This window comes from Phalacrocorax carbo, chromosome 5 (assembly GCF_963921805.1).
Source record: "Phalacrocorax carbo chromosome 5, bPhaCar2.1, whole genome shotgun sequence".
Classification (NCBI taxonomy): domain Eukaryota; kingdom Metazoa; phylum Chordata; class Aves; order Suliformes; family Phalacrocoracidae; genus Phalacrocorax; species Phalacrocorax carbo.
Genome location: NC_087517.1, coordinates 7,271,811 through 7,289,115, shown reverse-complemented (window position 1 = coordinate 7,289,115; position 17,305 = coordinate 7,271,811). Strand labels below are relative to the sequence as shown.

General features: G+C 41.9%; 1 protein-coding gene across 2 annotated transcripts in view; it reads left to right on the top strand.

Moving 5' to 3' along the window:
• The window catches only part of THSD7B (thrombospondin type 1 domain containing 7B), a 336,705-nt gene that overhangs the window by 311,411 nt on the left and 7,989 nt on the right, over positions 1–17,305 (top strand). For both annotated transcript variants that reach the window (XM_064451039.1, XM_064451040.1), the window contains exons 19-25: positions 1,241–1,382; positions 2,803–2,918; positions 3,474–3,591; positions 9,937–10,082; positions 15,564–15,723; positions 16,090–16,263; positions 16,353–16,448. In XM_064451039.1, coding sequence (XP_064307109.1) covers positions 1,241–1,382; positions 2,803–2,918; positions 3,474–3,591; positions 9,937–10,082; positions 15,564–15,723; positions 16,090–16,263; positions 16,353–16,448 — 952 coding nt within the window. The remainder of the gene's footprint in view (positions 1–1,240; positions 1,383–2,802; positions 2,919–3,473; positions 3,592–9,936; positions 10,083–15,563; positions 15,724–16,089; positions 16,264–16,352; positions 16,449–17,305) is intronic.

The following is a 17,305-nucleotide window of genomic DNA, read 5'->3' as shown; positions in this document are numbered from 1 at the left end:
AATATTCACAATACAGGAATTATCCATACTTTCACCCATGCAGGGTTCACCCTGCAGTGCAGGCAGTTAGTTGCATGATAATAAGCCTGTGGTTTTAAATTGTTAGTTATCTTTTGTAATTACTCTATAGAAAAATAATGTTTTAAATTCCCAAGCATTTATGAAAAATTATTTCTATATGCATTGGGGTTTTTTTTTATTTTCTTTGCTTCCTGAGCAATATTTAGCCCTAATGAGACACTGTTAGGAATTAAATAGGTCATCTTGTTCAATAAATGGCTGTGAATACCTTTAATAGGGATTTATTTCCATTAGGTTTGGTGCAACCACTTCCACGCACTCATTCCTGCTGTACTGGACTGCAGGAAAACTCTGCTGAGTTTCAGAGGGTCAGAGCCCCTACCCTTGGGGCTGTTTTTCTGTCCCAGCCTTGCAGCTGAAATGGCTATTACGTATTCCTGTAATCACCCTGGCTTCAGAATAAGCTTATGTAGACTTTTTTGTTGTTGTTTGTGGTTTCATTTGGTGAGACAAAGCAGCAATCCATAGCGCTCTTCACCACCAGTTAGCCTTGCCTGGTGTCACAGGTGTTTAATCTTTGGTGCTGTGACTCCTTCCTCCTGAAATAGTTCCCCTTGGCATAAGACAAGCAAACAAGCAAATCCTGGTTTATAGACAGTCAGACATCAATGTTTGTATCACGTACTTTGAAAAGTCATGCCATCGTCTTGTCTGCATTGTAACTGATATGCAGTTACCAATGTCCTTCCTAGAAATAAAAGCTCTGCTTTAACATTAGTTATTACTTAAAAACGCATTAATTGTGCCAGAAATCCTGTCCCCATTGTTCAGTACTATGGCATTTTACTGAAAGACTTGGGGAAGAGGTGGAGAGTAGAGCACAGCAAAATGGCACGGTCTTTCTCCTGTTGTCCCCAAGATCCCTTATAAAAAGTTATGGAAATAAATACTCTGTGTGTGTGTGTGTGTATATATATATATATATATATATATAAAAATAGCCAAATCAGGGTGGACAAAAGCTGACTTTTAGTAATATTGGATTCTTACCTTTGAATCACATTTATTTTCCTTCATAAGCTTTTAAGTGTCTTTAGAACAGAAGCGTAATTACATCGTACCTCAGTATGGCCGTGGATGTGCATGTAACAACCCCAGGCGGTCGGTGCCTGTATGATTTACTAGGGTCTCTTGTACTGTCCATCACTTTCATATATAGGTGTGTGATCCGAATATTATGCAAACCCGAACTCGAGAAGTGCTAAGGTCTTCTGTCAATACAAAGCCCTGCCCTGAAGAGTCACAAATGAAGCCATGTATTCTTAACCAAAATTGCTTCCAATATCAGTACAATCTAACAGGTAGGTATGGCTTTCTGATATACTTTTAGCAGGAAGTGACACCAATTACAACATATATTAAATTGATGTTCTGCTTTTCCAAATATCTTTGCATAAAAGATTCAGCTACTTAAAGACTTTCTCCAGTTGCGTTTTTAATTATGTTTACTTGTGGTGTTGGTTAAAGCCTTAACATCGAAAGAGTTATGTGTATACATCACTGATCTCAATGAAGTTAATTACATGACTACTTATTTTTTTGTCCACAGGTTAGTGAACGAATGCACAATTTTTAATTTGTCATTGAAGGTACACTGGAAATAAAACAGGTTAAATGGGATCTCTTCTTTTTGGTGGGTTAGCAACAGAATTAATTACAAAATTCCAGTTGAAAGAGTATCATCTGTGTGAAGCAACTAATACCAACAAAAGTCTGGTTTGAAGGCAAATATGATTTATACGGGTGGGCATAGGATATTCAAAGCCAAATGCATTATTTAGGGCCTTAGAAGCAATTAGATCTGTTGCAAACAAACAAACAAACAAAAAGAACACACACAAAAAAAGGAAAAATTCCTTTTGTTTTGACCAGCTGGGATAAATGAGAAAGGCAGAGAGAGGAGAGGAGATCTAAGAGGAGTTTGGGGGCTGGTGGGAAGGGAGAACAAAGCAGGAAAAATGTTATATCTGAATATAAACTCACCCAGTTTGAAATAAAAGCCCTAGAAACACACAGGCAGCAATAGGTGCCTTTTTATCGTCACATTTCAGAAATGCAGAACATCTATGTGTTCGAGTTTATCAGAGGTGGAAGACACAAAGTAATAGGTTTTCTTCTCATATGCTTCCTACTTGGCGGTGGTGTATGGAAATTTTTGTTGTTTGCGTTATGCTTTTTTGCTTATTTTAAATGGTGTTTTAAGGCTTAGTTTAGTTTAATTGTATTCTGACCATAATTTCAGACAAGTAATAAGATATGAATTTTCTACTAGAAATACTGTTTTTATTTCACGACTATTAGAGCTTAGTTTTAAATAATGGAAAGCTTTGCCTTGAGACAAGAAACAGGTTAAACCACAGTTACCCTTTAGAAACTTCCCCAGCTACTTTATCAAAGTGAAATTTTAATTCAGACAATACAGTCTTGTAAATGCGCCAGCTGGGTTGAACTGATACTCTTCATTAGTGTTTAACAGTTTTCTGTGCATTCTGAGGTACCGGTTTCATAACTGAGTGCAAAGTAAGGAGTTTCTCCTCTGAGACTTGCTTGATTTTAAGAGCAACTTTCTTTTGTGCAGGTTGTTCTTGGGTTTGGGGTGCCTTGATGTGGGGAAGGGCTGTGTTAGGGGGAGGGAGGTAACCCGTGTGTTGAGTAAAATGATATGAAAAGAGACAGATGGCCGTGATGTGCTGCACTGCATCCATTGCTTTGTGTCTGCAGGCTGGAGCGGATGCCAGCTGGGTGCCAATGCCACCTGCGGGCACGGCGAGCGTCGTCGTCTTCTGAGCTGCCGACGCAGCGACGGGGCCACCGTCAGCATGCAGCTCTGCCAGCGGGTGAGGGTGGCACACACGTGTGAGGGGGGCAGGGAAACACCCAGAGGTTCATTTTGTTTCTAGAAAGCTGGTGCCTTCTGATCCACACCAAGACACTGTCCGTAGATGATGGAGAAGTTGTGTTTGGTGCTGGGAGTGCAGGGGTTGGGTGCTTTGGGGAACAAAAGCATCCCCAGGGTGTTAGTAAGTGGTATCACTCCTTGGCTCAAACAGGAGGTTTTGGGGTTGGAGTAACACACATGGGGCACAGCTGTAGACCCTGCACCACGGCTCCAACAAAGCTGGCCACCAGGGAGACTGTACCCTACTAGAAGTTTGAGATTGTCCTTTCAGAGTAAGACCCAAACACGGAAGGACTCGTATACATGAAATGCTTTAATACTGAACCCTCTTTCCCCAGTTGCACCCTCGGGAAGACTCCCTGTAAGCAGCAACATTGGCATCTCACTGGAGTCGCTGCCGATGTTCGGTCCTCTGACTTGGTGCCCATCCGTGGCAGGAGGTGGCCGGGGGTGCTGGGGAGGCTGATGCCTGTGTTTCCTTGTCATCTCACAGCTTCGCCTGGAGAAGCCTGCGCAGACAAGCAGTCGGTGCGTGGTGGGGTGTGCGGTGGACTGCCGTCTCTCGGCATGGTCAGCCTGGTCGCAGTGCTCCCACACATGTGGTGCCGGCGGTGAGTCCCCACCTGCCCTCCTGCCCCCTTTCCACCCCTCCCATGCCTCAGCAATGCAGCACAAATGGGACCCCCATTCCAGAAGGGCTTACAGAGCCTCTGAGCAGGGGTACAGAGCACAGGGATCGCCCTGAGCCACACTGAAACCTTCAGAGGTGATTGCTGGATGCTCTCGAGGTCCCCAAGTGTTGGATTTCTTGAACAAAGCAGGCTATTTTCAAAGTACTTAAAAGTGAAAAATACGATTTAGGATATCAAGTGGCTAGATGCCTGGAGGATTATTTTATTAATTAATTCAAACTCTCAGAATTCAGTCATGGGAAACATTAACCCCAGAGACAGGAGGAGTACCTAGAGCTAGCAAAGAGATGGGGAGGGTTACAGGGTTCTTAAGAAATAGGTAAGTAACTTCACCAGAGGATTTGTATTTAATTATTTATGTATTACATACCATTGAAGAAAACCCACTAAGACTATTTTTCATCATTTAGTATGTTACCGTCTTGTATCTCTGTTACCATCTTGTATCCAGAGGTCCCTTAATACTTGTATGACTCCAGTAACTTCAGCAAGGTTTTCTATAGCCAATAATGCTCACCAGCGTGCAAAAAGTGAAAGGATTAGGAGTTTGGTTTTTTTAACTTTATATGGTTTAAGAAGCCCTTTGAGTATTGACATGAGGAAATGTGTTGAAGCTTTTATTCAAAATAAGCTCGTGGCATTACTTCCCAGTCTTCTGATGTGCATTAGATGTACAGCTAATGGTCTTTAAGATTTGAGAGCCATAATGTATATTTGAATCAGATTCACTTAAGGTCAAAAAGAAAAAAGCTCTTAACTTCCATTCCTTCAGATGGATTTTGGAGATCAAAGCATGTTACAGAAAAAGCTTAATATTTGGATTAGTGGTGTTCTTTCTTTGCTGAGCTTTTAGCCCTTTTGTAAAGCAGTGCTTTCTTAACAGAAATGAATAATTCATAGACAGCGTTTTAACAACAACACACTAGGAATACTATTAATTCCAAATTTTTTTTTCTTCAAAATCCATTTTGGAGTGTTAATGCTCATGTTGTTGAATGGACTTAAATTATTTTTTTGAGTGTTCAATCACTTACTAAAATAAACAGAGCTACCTGCGCAAAAGCAAGTCGTAACTTCTTTATGGCTTTTAGCGTGCTAAACGGGCAGTTCATCCTGTGTAATGCCTGAAGGTTTTTTTTGTCCTGAGCTCTTACGTTGCATAGTCTGCAAAGGGATCTACTCAAGTAAAGGTATGTCTTGTATTTTGCACCTGATCCTGAAATGCTCGTGTAAATCCTAAAGAGCTGATGGTTCCCAATGCATGTAAAGAGCAACCAGTTACTTTATGCCCTAAATCAGAGCTGGGCTTCTGCAGAGGAAACTGGAAACATCCATGCCCTGCTGAAGCTGCCCTCAGCTCTTCCTGGGAGCATCCTGGCTGTAGGTGCCAAACCTCATTAAAGCTACTTGAACAACACAATCAAGCCCAAGCTCAGCTCAGTCCATGGGTCGTCTTACAGTCCTCAAAGATCATAACTCTGTTACACTGCTAGCTACAGAGCTGGCTTGTACAGTTCAGGACATGGATTTAAAACCCAGAGAGACTGTTTTGTGACCCTACGGCAGCTAAGCAGCTGGGAAAGTCTTCAGAATTGTAACATAAGGAAGCCAAATTTTGCTCAGTCCTTCTCTATCATCTGAATAGCTTTGCAGGGACCCAAGAGTCTTCTGAATCTCACCCCAAAGCAGGAGCCTCAACGAAACAAAAGTACTTTGCATCCAGGTTATTCCAAGCACATTGTTTATTTTACTGCAGCCCCAGTCCTGATCTGAGTCTTGCTGTAGCAACCATCAAGCGTGGAGCGTGATATCAAACATCTGTGACGGAGGGACCTTGGCACCAGTCCTGCAGCTGTGGCCTTTGTGTGGTTCCAACAGCAGAAACACCATCATTTCAGCTTCTTCACTGAGTTCCAGTTAGTTATAAATACTACTTGATCACGGTATTAACAGAGAAGACATTAATTATGTACTCATCTACAGGTGGAACTTCACAGATGAATGGAGTGAGGGTTTCCTATCCAAAGGTTCATTAACTGTAATACCTTTGAAATCATCATGCGTTTCTCACAGGCATTTGTGAGAATAGGATGAAGCCTCAAATTAGACAGGGAAAACCAAAGGACGATGACAAACAAGCTGTGGGAATTGGCTGTAGTAAACACTGATTCGGCTTCCCTTTGCCAAATAAGTAATTGCCCACTATTTGATAAAGCTAAAATGTAGGACTTAGATGCATGGTTCTCAGGAATAATTCACAGCAAATCAGTTGTACGCACCGTTACTGGCTCTGCTCACAATAGTATTCAGCTTTTCTGGCTTTTCTTGGAGAGCATGTGAAGGGCCCGCTGAAGTACCATAAACGACTTCAGAGAGAAACATAATTTAAATATCATTCAGGTCAAAATTTAGTGTTGCTGGATTTACGTTTTCATGTGTTTCTTAACTCAAGCATTGTTGCTAACATTTTCATTCTGCCCATCTTTTCCAGTAGCGGCTTGCTGTGATATATTTTAATGGATGGTACCTTTCTTTTGCTCAGGTTTTATTTTATGGAACAATGCATTTAAACATGAAGTGGTGCTGCTGTGTATGTGGCACTGACAGCTAATATGGTTTTGGTACACAGCAGCCAAAGGCGAATATATTGATTTTTATAAATGATGATAAGTAAAGTAGATCTCTCTTTCCTGCCTGCGCTGAGCCTACGGAGATGTGTAACTGATATTTGCCTGTTGCAGCTGTAGTTCTGGGCAGCATCTGTTCAGGATGCTGGCTAGGGCTTTAGGCTGACATTGGGTTATATATTAGGGTTCCTCATATCAGTTGCTGTACTGCTATGAAGAGATGTATAGTACTGTGTTAATGGATGATGCTCCCACAGCCTGAATCAGTTACTGGAAAGGTGTTTGGTACGGATAATCCCCAGCAAATTGCATTTCCTTTGTTAAGGCAGATGAATACACGAGGATGTTGAATTTTTCTATGTAAACATTTTCCAATCCTGTATGATTTCTCCCAAGTTGTCTAACAGAAGTGCTAAATAGTATAAGAACACCTAAACCCATGCTTTGCCACTTCTAAAGCTGTCTTCATCAGGTAAATTATGGGACTTACCTGAGTTACCCAGAGCTGAACATGCCGCTGTGTCTTGCTCAGTCCTCAGGGCCCAGAAGAGATGATAGCAGGTTGCAGAGACAGGCACCCCAACACCAGACTGACCCGTGGCACAGAAATGAGGGGGCCAAGGATCTATACGACTGAAAAACTTGGTGGTTACATTTTCTCGCTTGCTACTCAAACTCGTTAAGCTCTGGTTTGGTCGTGCTGGGAAGCGTTGCTGGAAGAGGGGCCACCAAAACCTCTCCCAGTGCTGCGGATGCCCCAGTGCCCGCTGGTGGGACTGGCAGTGGGAAGTAGATGAAAAGCCCCCTTTATCACCAGTCCCCTTTGCTTTGACTTGACCTAACCTGACCTCCAGAGCTGTATTTAAGTAACTTGATTCCTGCTTTGGTCTTGCGGTTGTTTGAGAGGGCTGTGTTTCATACACTCTGCTCATCAAACAGGTAGCAAAGTGTCAGTAATTTTGACTGGGATGAACTGGCAGGAATTTTAGTCATCTTGGTTTCAGCTGCGACACATCACTTTGTGGGGATAAAATGCAAGGAATGTCAAGATTTTGGGGGGTAAAAAAATCATATTCTTCTGATTTGAAAATATGATCCTATGCTTCTGAGATGAAATTTTAGCCGCTGATACAAAACAGGATTTTAAGTGACCAACATTAACAAGTCTAGCCTCTTTTTTCCTCCTTTCAAAACTAATGACAAATATGAGGATATGAAGAAATACTTATTTTCAATTTTCAGCACACTTTCTGTCTTAATTTTTGTATCATTTAACACTGCAGAGCAGAAGAAACAGAGATGTTGCCAATTCATGGCAAAATAAAAGAAAAATTCATTGGGGAACTAAAGAAACAACTAGGATTGCTTTGATTTTTTCAGAGTTTGTACTGGAAGAAAAATTCAGATGCAGTGAGATTCTGTTCTTCATAGGCAGCAGAAGATAAGGTATTTAAAAAGTAAAGACAGAGGGTTTTTCCGCTACTTGAGTGGTAACCAGGCACCTACATAATGTTTATGGAGTGAGAAAAAAAATAAAAGATTTAAGAAACTCACTGCAGTGATTGTGCAAAGAAAGAGACATTTTATTGTCTTTCTTTGATGATTTGTTCACAGTATAAAAAGAAAGCGATAGACTAAATGAGTCAAGCAGCAGCTGACCATTCTGAATGTGGTGAGTTTAAATGTTTGGATAACCAACTGTAGGAAAATAAAATGTAAATAAATACAGAACAGTCGTTAATTCCTCTTAAAAGGAAAATTGTGTTTTCTATTCAATGATCTTCCCGTTTACGTTTTGCTAGAAAGATGTTAAACAAAGTGTACGAAAGGACATTCTTTCTTTAATTAAAATAGCTTGATGAATGCCTCAGGCTTTCAAGTCGCTCCTAATAAAATCAAATCTTTCCTTTTCCTTTCCTTTTCGGGAGCCTGTGCCTGGTGGGGCCGCAGAGCTCCCTGGCCCGGGTGTGCCGACTGCCCCAGGGCATCCTGGAAACCCCACAGCCACGGGCTTCCTATGGTTTCCCAAAGAGCCTTTTGCATTGCTTACCAGTCCTCAGCATTCAGAATTACGAAGAATCCAGCAAATTTGGTCCATTGCTGGAGAGGAAGAACCTGCTAATTTCAGCCTGTTGGGCAGGGGAGAGCTGCCATGAGGTTTGCCGGCAGTGGGCTGCAGGGTTTCTCTTCCCTTGCTCTGACTCCCTGTGAACCACGGGAGTTTCTTGCGTTGCCATTCCTCTCAGCTGGTAGGATTTTTTTCCACCTCCTAATGTATCTGATTCCGTGATGTCTGAATGCACAGTCATGTGGATAAGAGCTTTTATCATCACTTCTGTTACAAACTCCCCTGGTCCAGGGGTTTAGATTTGGAAAAGGAAGAAGTCTTAAAATTGGTTTAAATGGGTTTAAAAATGGAATTCAGTGGGTCAGAGCAAGGGAATAGCATTGTAAAGGTAAGAGAGCTTGCTAAGGTATCCATCAGCAGCTTTTTCAGGTGTGTCTGCTTTTAATTTTTATTTGCTAAAATGCTTTTGGAAACCCGGCTCCATCAACAGTCACGATGATAGTTATTAGAGATGTATGTACCTTAAACCCAGCTGCAGTAGCGTTAATTAAAAAGTGCGTGCATAAGAAGCTGGAAGAAGGATCTCTCTGAGTATCACAGCCTCCCCACTTCGCAGGGGTGTTTGCTTCCCCCCGGACTCCCCTCTACTCACGATTGCAGCTGAACGACTGCGATACAAATGGGAGTGCTCCACCGCAACACATTATCTCTTTCCTTTCCAGTGAGTTAGCAATTACGGCTCACATCTGTCTTGTTGTATGTGTGTGCCCTTATTACCCAGACCTCTTATTTTTTTAACTGCCTCTCAAAGCTAAGCCAATTGAAAGTCAAGGCAGAAATTTTATCCCCAGAACAATCTTCTGCATCCTGTTGCATAAGGGTTTTTTTTTTCCCCCCACTTTTCTTTTAATTGGAGCCAGGATTCTAATTGAAACACTTTGCGTGGAAACATTCCTGGAAGTGAACGGACAGCAAAGGAGACGGAAATGGAATTGCTGTAACTTTAATGAATATATTCTGTTTTATTATTTCAAAAGTAGTAACATAATTGCTTTTTCCATTTAGTGGCTGAAGAAGTTTTCACCAATAATAAATAGGATTTTAATGGAAATGGCAGAAATGGTTATGGACGGTAATAGCCACTAGAGTATTCGCAGTTTTCAAATTAGATGCACATAATTGGTCATAAAAAGAAAATTTCATTTGTTAAAAATCTCTGGAAACTTATTGAATGCATAACATTAGAAATTATGCTGCCACAGGAATTATTTTCTTGTCGTATTTAATAATCAGGACTTAGTCAAGTATTTAAATGTGTTGCATAAACAAATAATATATTTGGAAAACATACACAACTGTGTTTAAAAACTGTGCTTGAAAATGTCAGTGGCTGCATCACTTAGACTTAGAATTGCATCCATATTATCCAAATAGTGTTCCCAATTCATTGCTTTTTAAACAGATTTTAATGGTGGAAAATGAACCAGGAATACTGATAAATCACAAAATCTGCCTGCCTTTCTTCCTCCCTGCCTCCTTCACCATGTCCTGTTTTCTCCCCTCGCCTAGGCCAGATGGTGCGTGGGCGCTCGGTGGTCCTGCGGGCAGTGGGTGAGGGCAGACCCTGCCCGGAGCAGCTCACCCAGCACAGGAGCTGCCCTGTGAAGCCCTGCTACAGCTGGCTGCTGGGCCCGTGGTCCCCCTGCAGAGTCCAGGTACAGCCTTCTCCGGCGCTCCCGGGGGCTCCTTGGGTTCCCCGCGGCCGGGGTCAACAACAAAAATCATCATTACATGGCAGAATTGATTGAGGCCGCCTTTGCGGGTCGGAGGTGTCTCTGTGGCCATTGAAGGCGCTGGTAAGATCCATAGAAAAGCAGGGGAAGTTCAGGAGTGGTAAACCTCTGCACCTCATCTTCCAGCCATCAGCAGCGATTTATAACAATACAGGTTCAAGTACCGTGAGCTTATAGAGGTATTAAAGAAGATTTACAGAGTAAATGTGCTTGAGTGAGCATAGTCATGGTGACCTATAATTTAATTATATAAAATACCTCTAACAAGAAAATAGATACACTAGATTTCAAGAGAGCTTAGTCCTTTTTATTGTGGTTTTTTATTTTTTTTAAGTACTGTATAGCAGGTCTTTTCCCTACAAGGTCTCCAGTAAATAGTGTGATTTATTGTATGAAGTACAGCTTTATGCTTCCTTCTTAGCCAGGCTATCTTTTTAATGATCTAAAAATGGCTGGATTCAGTTGCGATGTGCTGTACCTGCGCTCGGCACCTCTGCATTGTTGGCTCTGGAGCCATCATTTTCTCACTGCCGGTGACTTGCCTCCGGCTTCAATTGATTCCCACCCCACCTCCCCCCCACCGCTTTTTCTTCTTTCCTTGCCTGTTAGATAATGTTTCCAATATTAAAACATATTAGTCAGTAACCCAGTTTAAGCAGAGATGAATCCTTCACGTTGAGGTTTCTCAGAGAGAGTGAAGTCCACTCATGCTGCTTAAAGCCAGCTTTGTGGAGATGCAGGTGGGAGAAGTGTGGTTGGGGTGGAAAAGTGCCCTGTGTCGTCCCAGGGGACAAGACCTCTGCATGGATCTGTGGCTGCTTCTCCACATTACACCATGTAGGAGACTGAAGCCAATAATGCACATAAGGACACTTCCCTTGTGTTTTCTGCTCTGCCCTCTACCACGCTGCGAATGCCTTGAACACCTGCTCAGTTTCTAGGTGCGGTAGATGGACATGTAGCGAATACTGTGGGTGGCAGAATAGTACCCAGAATTTTCCCAGGTTTTCACAAATAAAATCTGGAGTGTGACAGTCTTTGGACAGTTCAAGACCAGAGAAACAGAAATATATGGATATATGGACAGGACAAGGGGTAATGATTTTAAACGAAAGGAGGGGAGATTTAGACTGGTTATAAGGAAAGAATTTTTTACACTGAGGGTGGTGAAACACTGGCCCAGTTGCCCAGCGGGGTGGTTGATGCCCCATCCCTGGAAACATTCAAGGCCAGGCTGGACAGGGCTCTGAGCAACCTGATCTAGTTGGGGATGTCCCTGCTCCCTGCAGGGGGGTTGGACTGGATGGCCTGTAATGGTCCCTTCCAACCTTAACCATTCTATGATTCTATGATTCTATGATATTTGTATTTTATGTAATGAACACCAGGTCATTGCAACTAGGGATGTGAATATGGTCCTTGTATGTACTGCACTCAGTATTCATTTATGAATAAGATAAATATAACAAAATTATAACATCAGCCTGTATTTTGTCCAGCTGATGTAAGCAAATTCTGTTAAATATTAGGGAAGAGTCCTTCAACCATAAAGGCTAACAGAGCTGATAAAAGAATTAGTAGGGAAGCTGAATTAATGCCCTGGCATATTCCATATAAATAACACATCGTGCAGGTTAAAAGTGTGTGCATCCAGAGCCCAGCTAAATTTCAGCTCAGAGCAAGTAATCACAGCCTTCCCTAACCCAGATATCATCCCGTGCTTTCAGTGAGATAGAGCCTGCTTCTCTCCTTAAATTACTGCGGTGTAGTTTCTTTACCCTTTGCTTTGTTTTGGAGAGGAACCGTTTTATTTGTGTTCACTTCTCTTTAATGAGGTTCTTCGGAATTAAATGTAGTTCATAAATACAGGGTGATTTATTCCTGTGCTTTACTGGAAAAGAAGCTTAAGCTTACTTTCTAAAGAAAGCTTTCAGATGTCCTGTTTTCAAGGATGCTTTGTGAAATAAGGTGAATGCATCCTATGGTAAGACTAAAGTGCATATTGTGAAGGTGTCTTCCTGTAATAATGTAAACAGGACAATTATTTATAAGGCTAAAATATTATTTTCTTGTATTACGAGATAACTGACACTGGATTTCTTAATTGTAGAAGGACTGTATGATGCTAAATTGAATTTCTGTGAATAATTAGAGGCGCCTGCATGTTTAGGAATAGAGCCCGCTAGTGTTCTGTGTTGCTGGTTTTCACAGTATGGACATCAGTGCATTGCTCTCCAGGTAATTGCACGTCACAGGCACACCTCTGGCAGGCGTGGGGCATTTCTGCTGCATTCAGAGGGGTGCAGAACTTGAGAAATGGTCAATACACCTAATCTTAAAGGGTTACATTACATTAATCATTTTCCTACTGGAGTTGAAGTGATTTACCCTGATTAGCCTAAAAAAAAAAATAATTAGCAGTAGCTGACACTGTTCATAATTTTTCCGTTAAAGGAATGTAAGCGAAGTAGCTAGATGCTATCAAGCACTAGCTGCCTAACATTCCTAAGACTAAGAACCCTTCCTTTCTAACATGTTTTAAAAGCACTCCCTTAAATGTGATCACGCAACGCTTCCTCATTAGAGAAAACTTTTACCTGATTAAATGCTCATCAACCTGTGAAAGCATTGCCCAATCAACTCTTTACCTAAAATAATTGTGAACACACATGAACCCCAGTAAAAGCTGAAAAGGGAAAACTTTTCTTAAAGATACATCTGGGCAAAGCATCTCATTAGCACAGTTATCTCTTGTCTTATTAGTATGTTATGAGTGGAAAGTATTGGAGGGTGATGTGAGAGGTTTGGGCAGATGGTGTCAGTACGTCGGTCAGTTCAGAAGATACCTGGATGTCAAAACAGAGTCCTGGTGTAAACCTTCTCCTTATTTTACCAGTGGTCGGTTGGGGCGAGGGGAGTGAGAGGCAGAGGCTCCGTGAAGGTGCCTCCTGGAGGGACCCATAGCTCCAGGCTGTATTTAGGGGACCCAGAGTGGGTTCTGCATCCTCCATAGGGTCAGTGTAGAAATTTTTGCAGCCAAAGGTGGGTAATGCCCCCTGGAAGTCAAATCCCTGTGTATTTCCTGCCAGGAGCTTGTGACTCAAGAGGCAAATCCGGGTTCTAGGCAAACCTCAGGTGATCACATCTTCCAAAGAAGAGCATTTACAATACAAATCTGATTCCCTGAGCTTTGAATATGTGATCATATCCTTGGCAGTTCTCCTGTGACTAGCAGCTACTCCCTGCATCGTCAGTGTGCCATTACTGCAGCAAACTTCCACTGACTCCACACCTATTAATTAGATCTTCAAATGTATAATTTTGGGGACATGAATAATTTTTAAGATGATAAGGAAGTTAATGCAGTGCTCCTGCATTGCTTATGACCTTGCCAAATATACCAAAAAACATCTCCCTTTATAAATGACAGGATGACATTTTACCTTTTAAGTGTGTTCAGTTGATTGTAAAAACACCTTGGTGGTCTTGAAAGAAAGCAAGCAAATGGAAGCCACTGTTAAAAAGCAAACCTTTATCTTTGGGATTGTTTGAAAGTCCATGGTTTCTAGACAGTTTTTATTCTAAACATTGGAAAAGATGAAGGTATTTCTAATATTGCATGATAGGGGAATGAAGAATGTTGCATGTGGACTTTTGTGGTGGAGTCTGCCGTACCAAAAAATGTATTCTTTCTACCTGTTTTTTTTAATATTTATATCTTGGTATTCATACAATTATTTATATATCAATACATATATAAATACCTATATATTGTTTATACAAGAATAAGTATCATTTAAAAACTTTTTTTGGCCTTTCCAGTGATCTTTAGGCATTCCCTGAGCCACTTTGAGCTGGAAATACATTGCAGTTTGATTAGTGCCCATTTCCCTTGAGAATTTTCTCCACATTGTCTTCTGTTTCCACCAGCCATTTCTAAGAGCTCTAACCCAATTGGCAGCTGCATAAGTTATTCACACACCATTAATCTCAGACCACAATAGAAGTTTCAGTGGTGAAACAGTAATTTAGAACAGTAAGTTACATACTGACTAAAGTGAAACATGGTGTTAAAAACTTGAAATCTGGCTGCATACAGTAAATCTAATGCTTCTCTAAGATGCTTTTGATTAGCTACTGCTCTAAATCCAGCTACTTATGCTCTTATTTCCATTTTATTGTGGGTCTGCAACTGAAGGATGGAGAGAGTGAAAAAGCTACCAGGTGTATGCAGGAAAGCCATTCCTGCTAGCAAGCCCACTGCAGAATGAATGCACCTGGTAGGAGCCATTCTGTTCTGCAGATGAAATCCATTTATTTTAAAAGAATCCACTGCCAAGTGATCCAAAGGAGCACTTCCCTTGGTTATGTAAAAGCAATGTTTCATCCTTCTTCTTGGCTTTTATTTACTTAGTTTTGTGAAGCAACATTTCCGCAGGGCTTCAGGTGCATGTTCATAAAGCATCATGCAGGTTTAATGTGTGCACCCCAAATGTCATTGCAGCTCTGTTTTTCAGATGAGAGTGAATCAATTCCAGGCTCTAGAAATACCCTCAGTGCTTCAGCTCTTAGAGCATCCTCAGCCCTTGGTCATCACTTCAGCCAAATAATGTTGATTTTTCTGGTAAAGGAAGTCCCCTTCAGCAAGTGGTTTGGTGTATGACTAAGTATTTCAGAATTGGGCTGACAAGTGTGGAGTGGCTCAGATGGAGCCTCCCATTGCTTGTTCAAATGGGGTTCGGTGCTAACAAGCGGTGCCCAAGTTTGCATGATGTTTTGATAGAGTATGCGACATGAGTTGGTGATCTCTGTCCACTGCAGAGCCAATAGCTCCCTTTAAGAAATTACACAAACAGCCTAGTGCACAGTAATCCTTGCAGTTTAATTAAGTGTGCCAGAGGATTTTTGCTGTTGGAAGGTTTAAATAATGTAAATGCTCCTACTGGGCTGTATCATCAAAGGAGGTGTGTGGAAATATCCATTCCTTATGGGCAGGCTCTGCTCTTGAACTGTCCAAAGACTGTCACACTCCAGATTTCACTAGAGAAGCCAAAAATTGCTGTGTTCATGTAACTGGGCATTTCTTAAGAATCAGTAAATACACTAGCTCTAGTGAACAGTCTAGTGAAGGGCTGACCCCAAAGACAGTATTTGTCTTTTACGGTACCCACCTCTTCTCCTGCTTTGGTTACAACACACTTTTCTGTGTGGCTCTGCCCCTACCTCTGTGCTTCTGCAGCGATGTGTAAAGAGATATCCGTCTTCCTATAACTGGCAATACTATTGTAGTTCAAAGCCCAGATTTGTATCTTTGAAGTCTTTTTAGGTGGAATCAACCGTATTTCTTCTGTCATGTGCTAGCATCAGCGATGTGTGTCTCTTTTCCCTTCTCTCATTTTGTAGGACGGACAGTGTGGAGATGGATTGCAAGTCCGCAACCTCACGTGTGTAGTGCATGATGCATCTGTTTCTGTTACATCCAAGCCAGTAGAAAATGCGTTGTGTGGTGAGCTCCCATCAAAAGAGAGCGTGCTGCAGCTACCATGCTCGGTGCCTTGCCCAGGTAAAGCCTATGGAAAGTCACAGTGCATTTCTGCCTGTGATAGCTGTCTGAGATGGAGATGCTCCCATAGCTCTGAGTACTGTCAAGCGCCGTAGTAAGAATTTGATTTGTACTTCAGCAGATCAGGTAAATGCTCAGTCTGCTGTTTCTAGATCACCTGAAAATTACTTCTTTTTTTTTTTTTTCTTTTTTTTCTTTTTTTTGAGAAAATGAGATTCTCCATGAAGTGGAAAATCTGAACAATGCATACCACTGGGTGATAAGCTGGGGGTATTTCACTCTTACAGCTGTTGTATTTTTAGGCTATCCTTATCCTTCATGGCTGATTCCTTTAGAAAACCTGTGATTTATTCTTTCAACATGCAGGTGACTGCCACCTGACAGAATGGTCAGAGTGGAGCTCCTGCGAGCTCACCTGCATCAATGGCAGGAGCTTCGAGACGACAGGGCGCCAGTCCCGATCCAGGGCGTTTATCGTTCAGTCTCCTGAGAACCAAGAGAGCTGCTCCGGACAAGCGATGGAAACACGGCCTTGCTCAGGTAGCATGGCCACAGCGCTGCTTCCTCCCATTCCAGAGTTTATTCTGGTTTTGTTGCAAGGTGAAGACTAACTGGTATTGATATTGCAGGAGGGAAGTGTTATGACTACCTGTGGAAAACCAGCCTTTGGCGAGACAATGTACGCACAGTGTGGTGTCAGCGCTCGGATGGAATAAATGTCACAGGTACCCAGAAATTGCTGTGCTATGTATATCCATAACCATACCATGTTATGTTTGGTAAGTATGCCGTTCATACTATGAATGGAAGTCTCCGTCCAGGTTTTTCTTTTCTTGCATCAGTCGCTCAGAGGGCAGTTGGACAGCCTTCCTAATTCCTCCAGAATTTCTGTTCAGATTTGTGTGTAGGAAAGGTGTTCACCAGCCTTGCTGTCAGGTCAGCATCACACATGTCAATTCAGAAGAATATTTGGGTGAGTTACCCCTACCGTTGGGTTGGTCACGAGAAGAAATGAGTGTACATGTACTAAAAGGGCTTCCTGGGCTGGCTTGCATAGCTGTTTGTTAGTGCAACCTTCCTGTAACTGTGGAGAGCAGAAGAGAACATTACACACGTGATAGAGAGCCCAGTGCCTGTACCTCTTCTTCTATTCAACACACAGGAATCTCAGATTGCTCAAGCTGTGAGATTCCTGCTGTTGCCGTGACCTACAAATTCTGCCTGCACAGGATGAGAAGGGAAATTCATGGTCAGCACTTTGAAGCTCCATGAGAGACTGGCAAAGGCAGTAGGACTTGCACATCCATAGGATCTCTCTCAATATGCACAGGGTGGTGGAGTAGACTAGAAATGAAAATGCAGATGTTCTTACCTAGTTCTATTTATAATGACTAGTTAAGATAACAACAAAAGTTTTATGTGCAAAGGTTGGCGAGTAATTGAGAACTCAATTAACATATTTTTATTCCTATAGAAGCACAGACTTCCCCAAGTGAGGATGGGCAAAGGCGTTATGTGGATTATGTCTTCTTATGTAGATAAGACATTAATGAGGACACAGATCTGCATCTAATTCCTGATT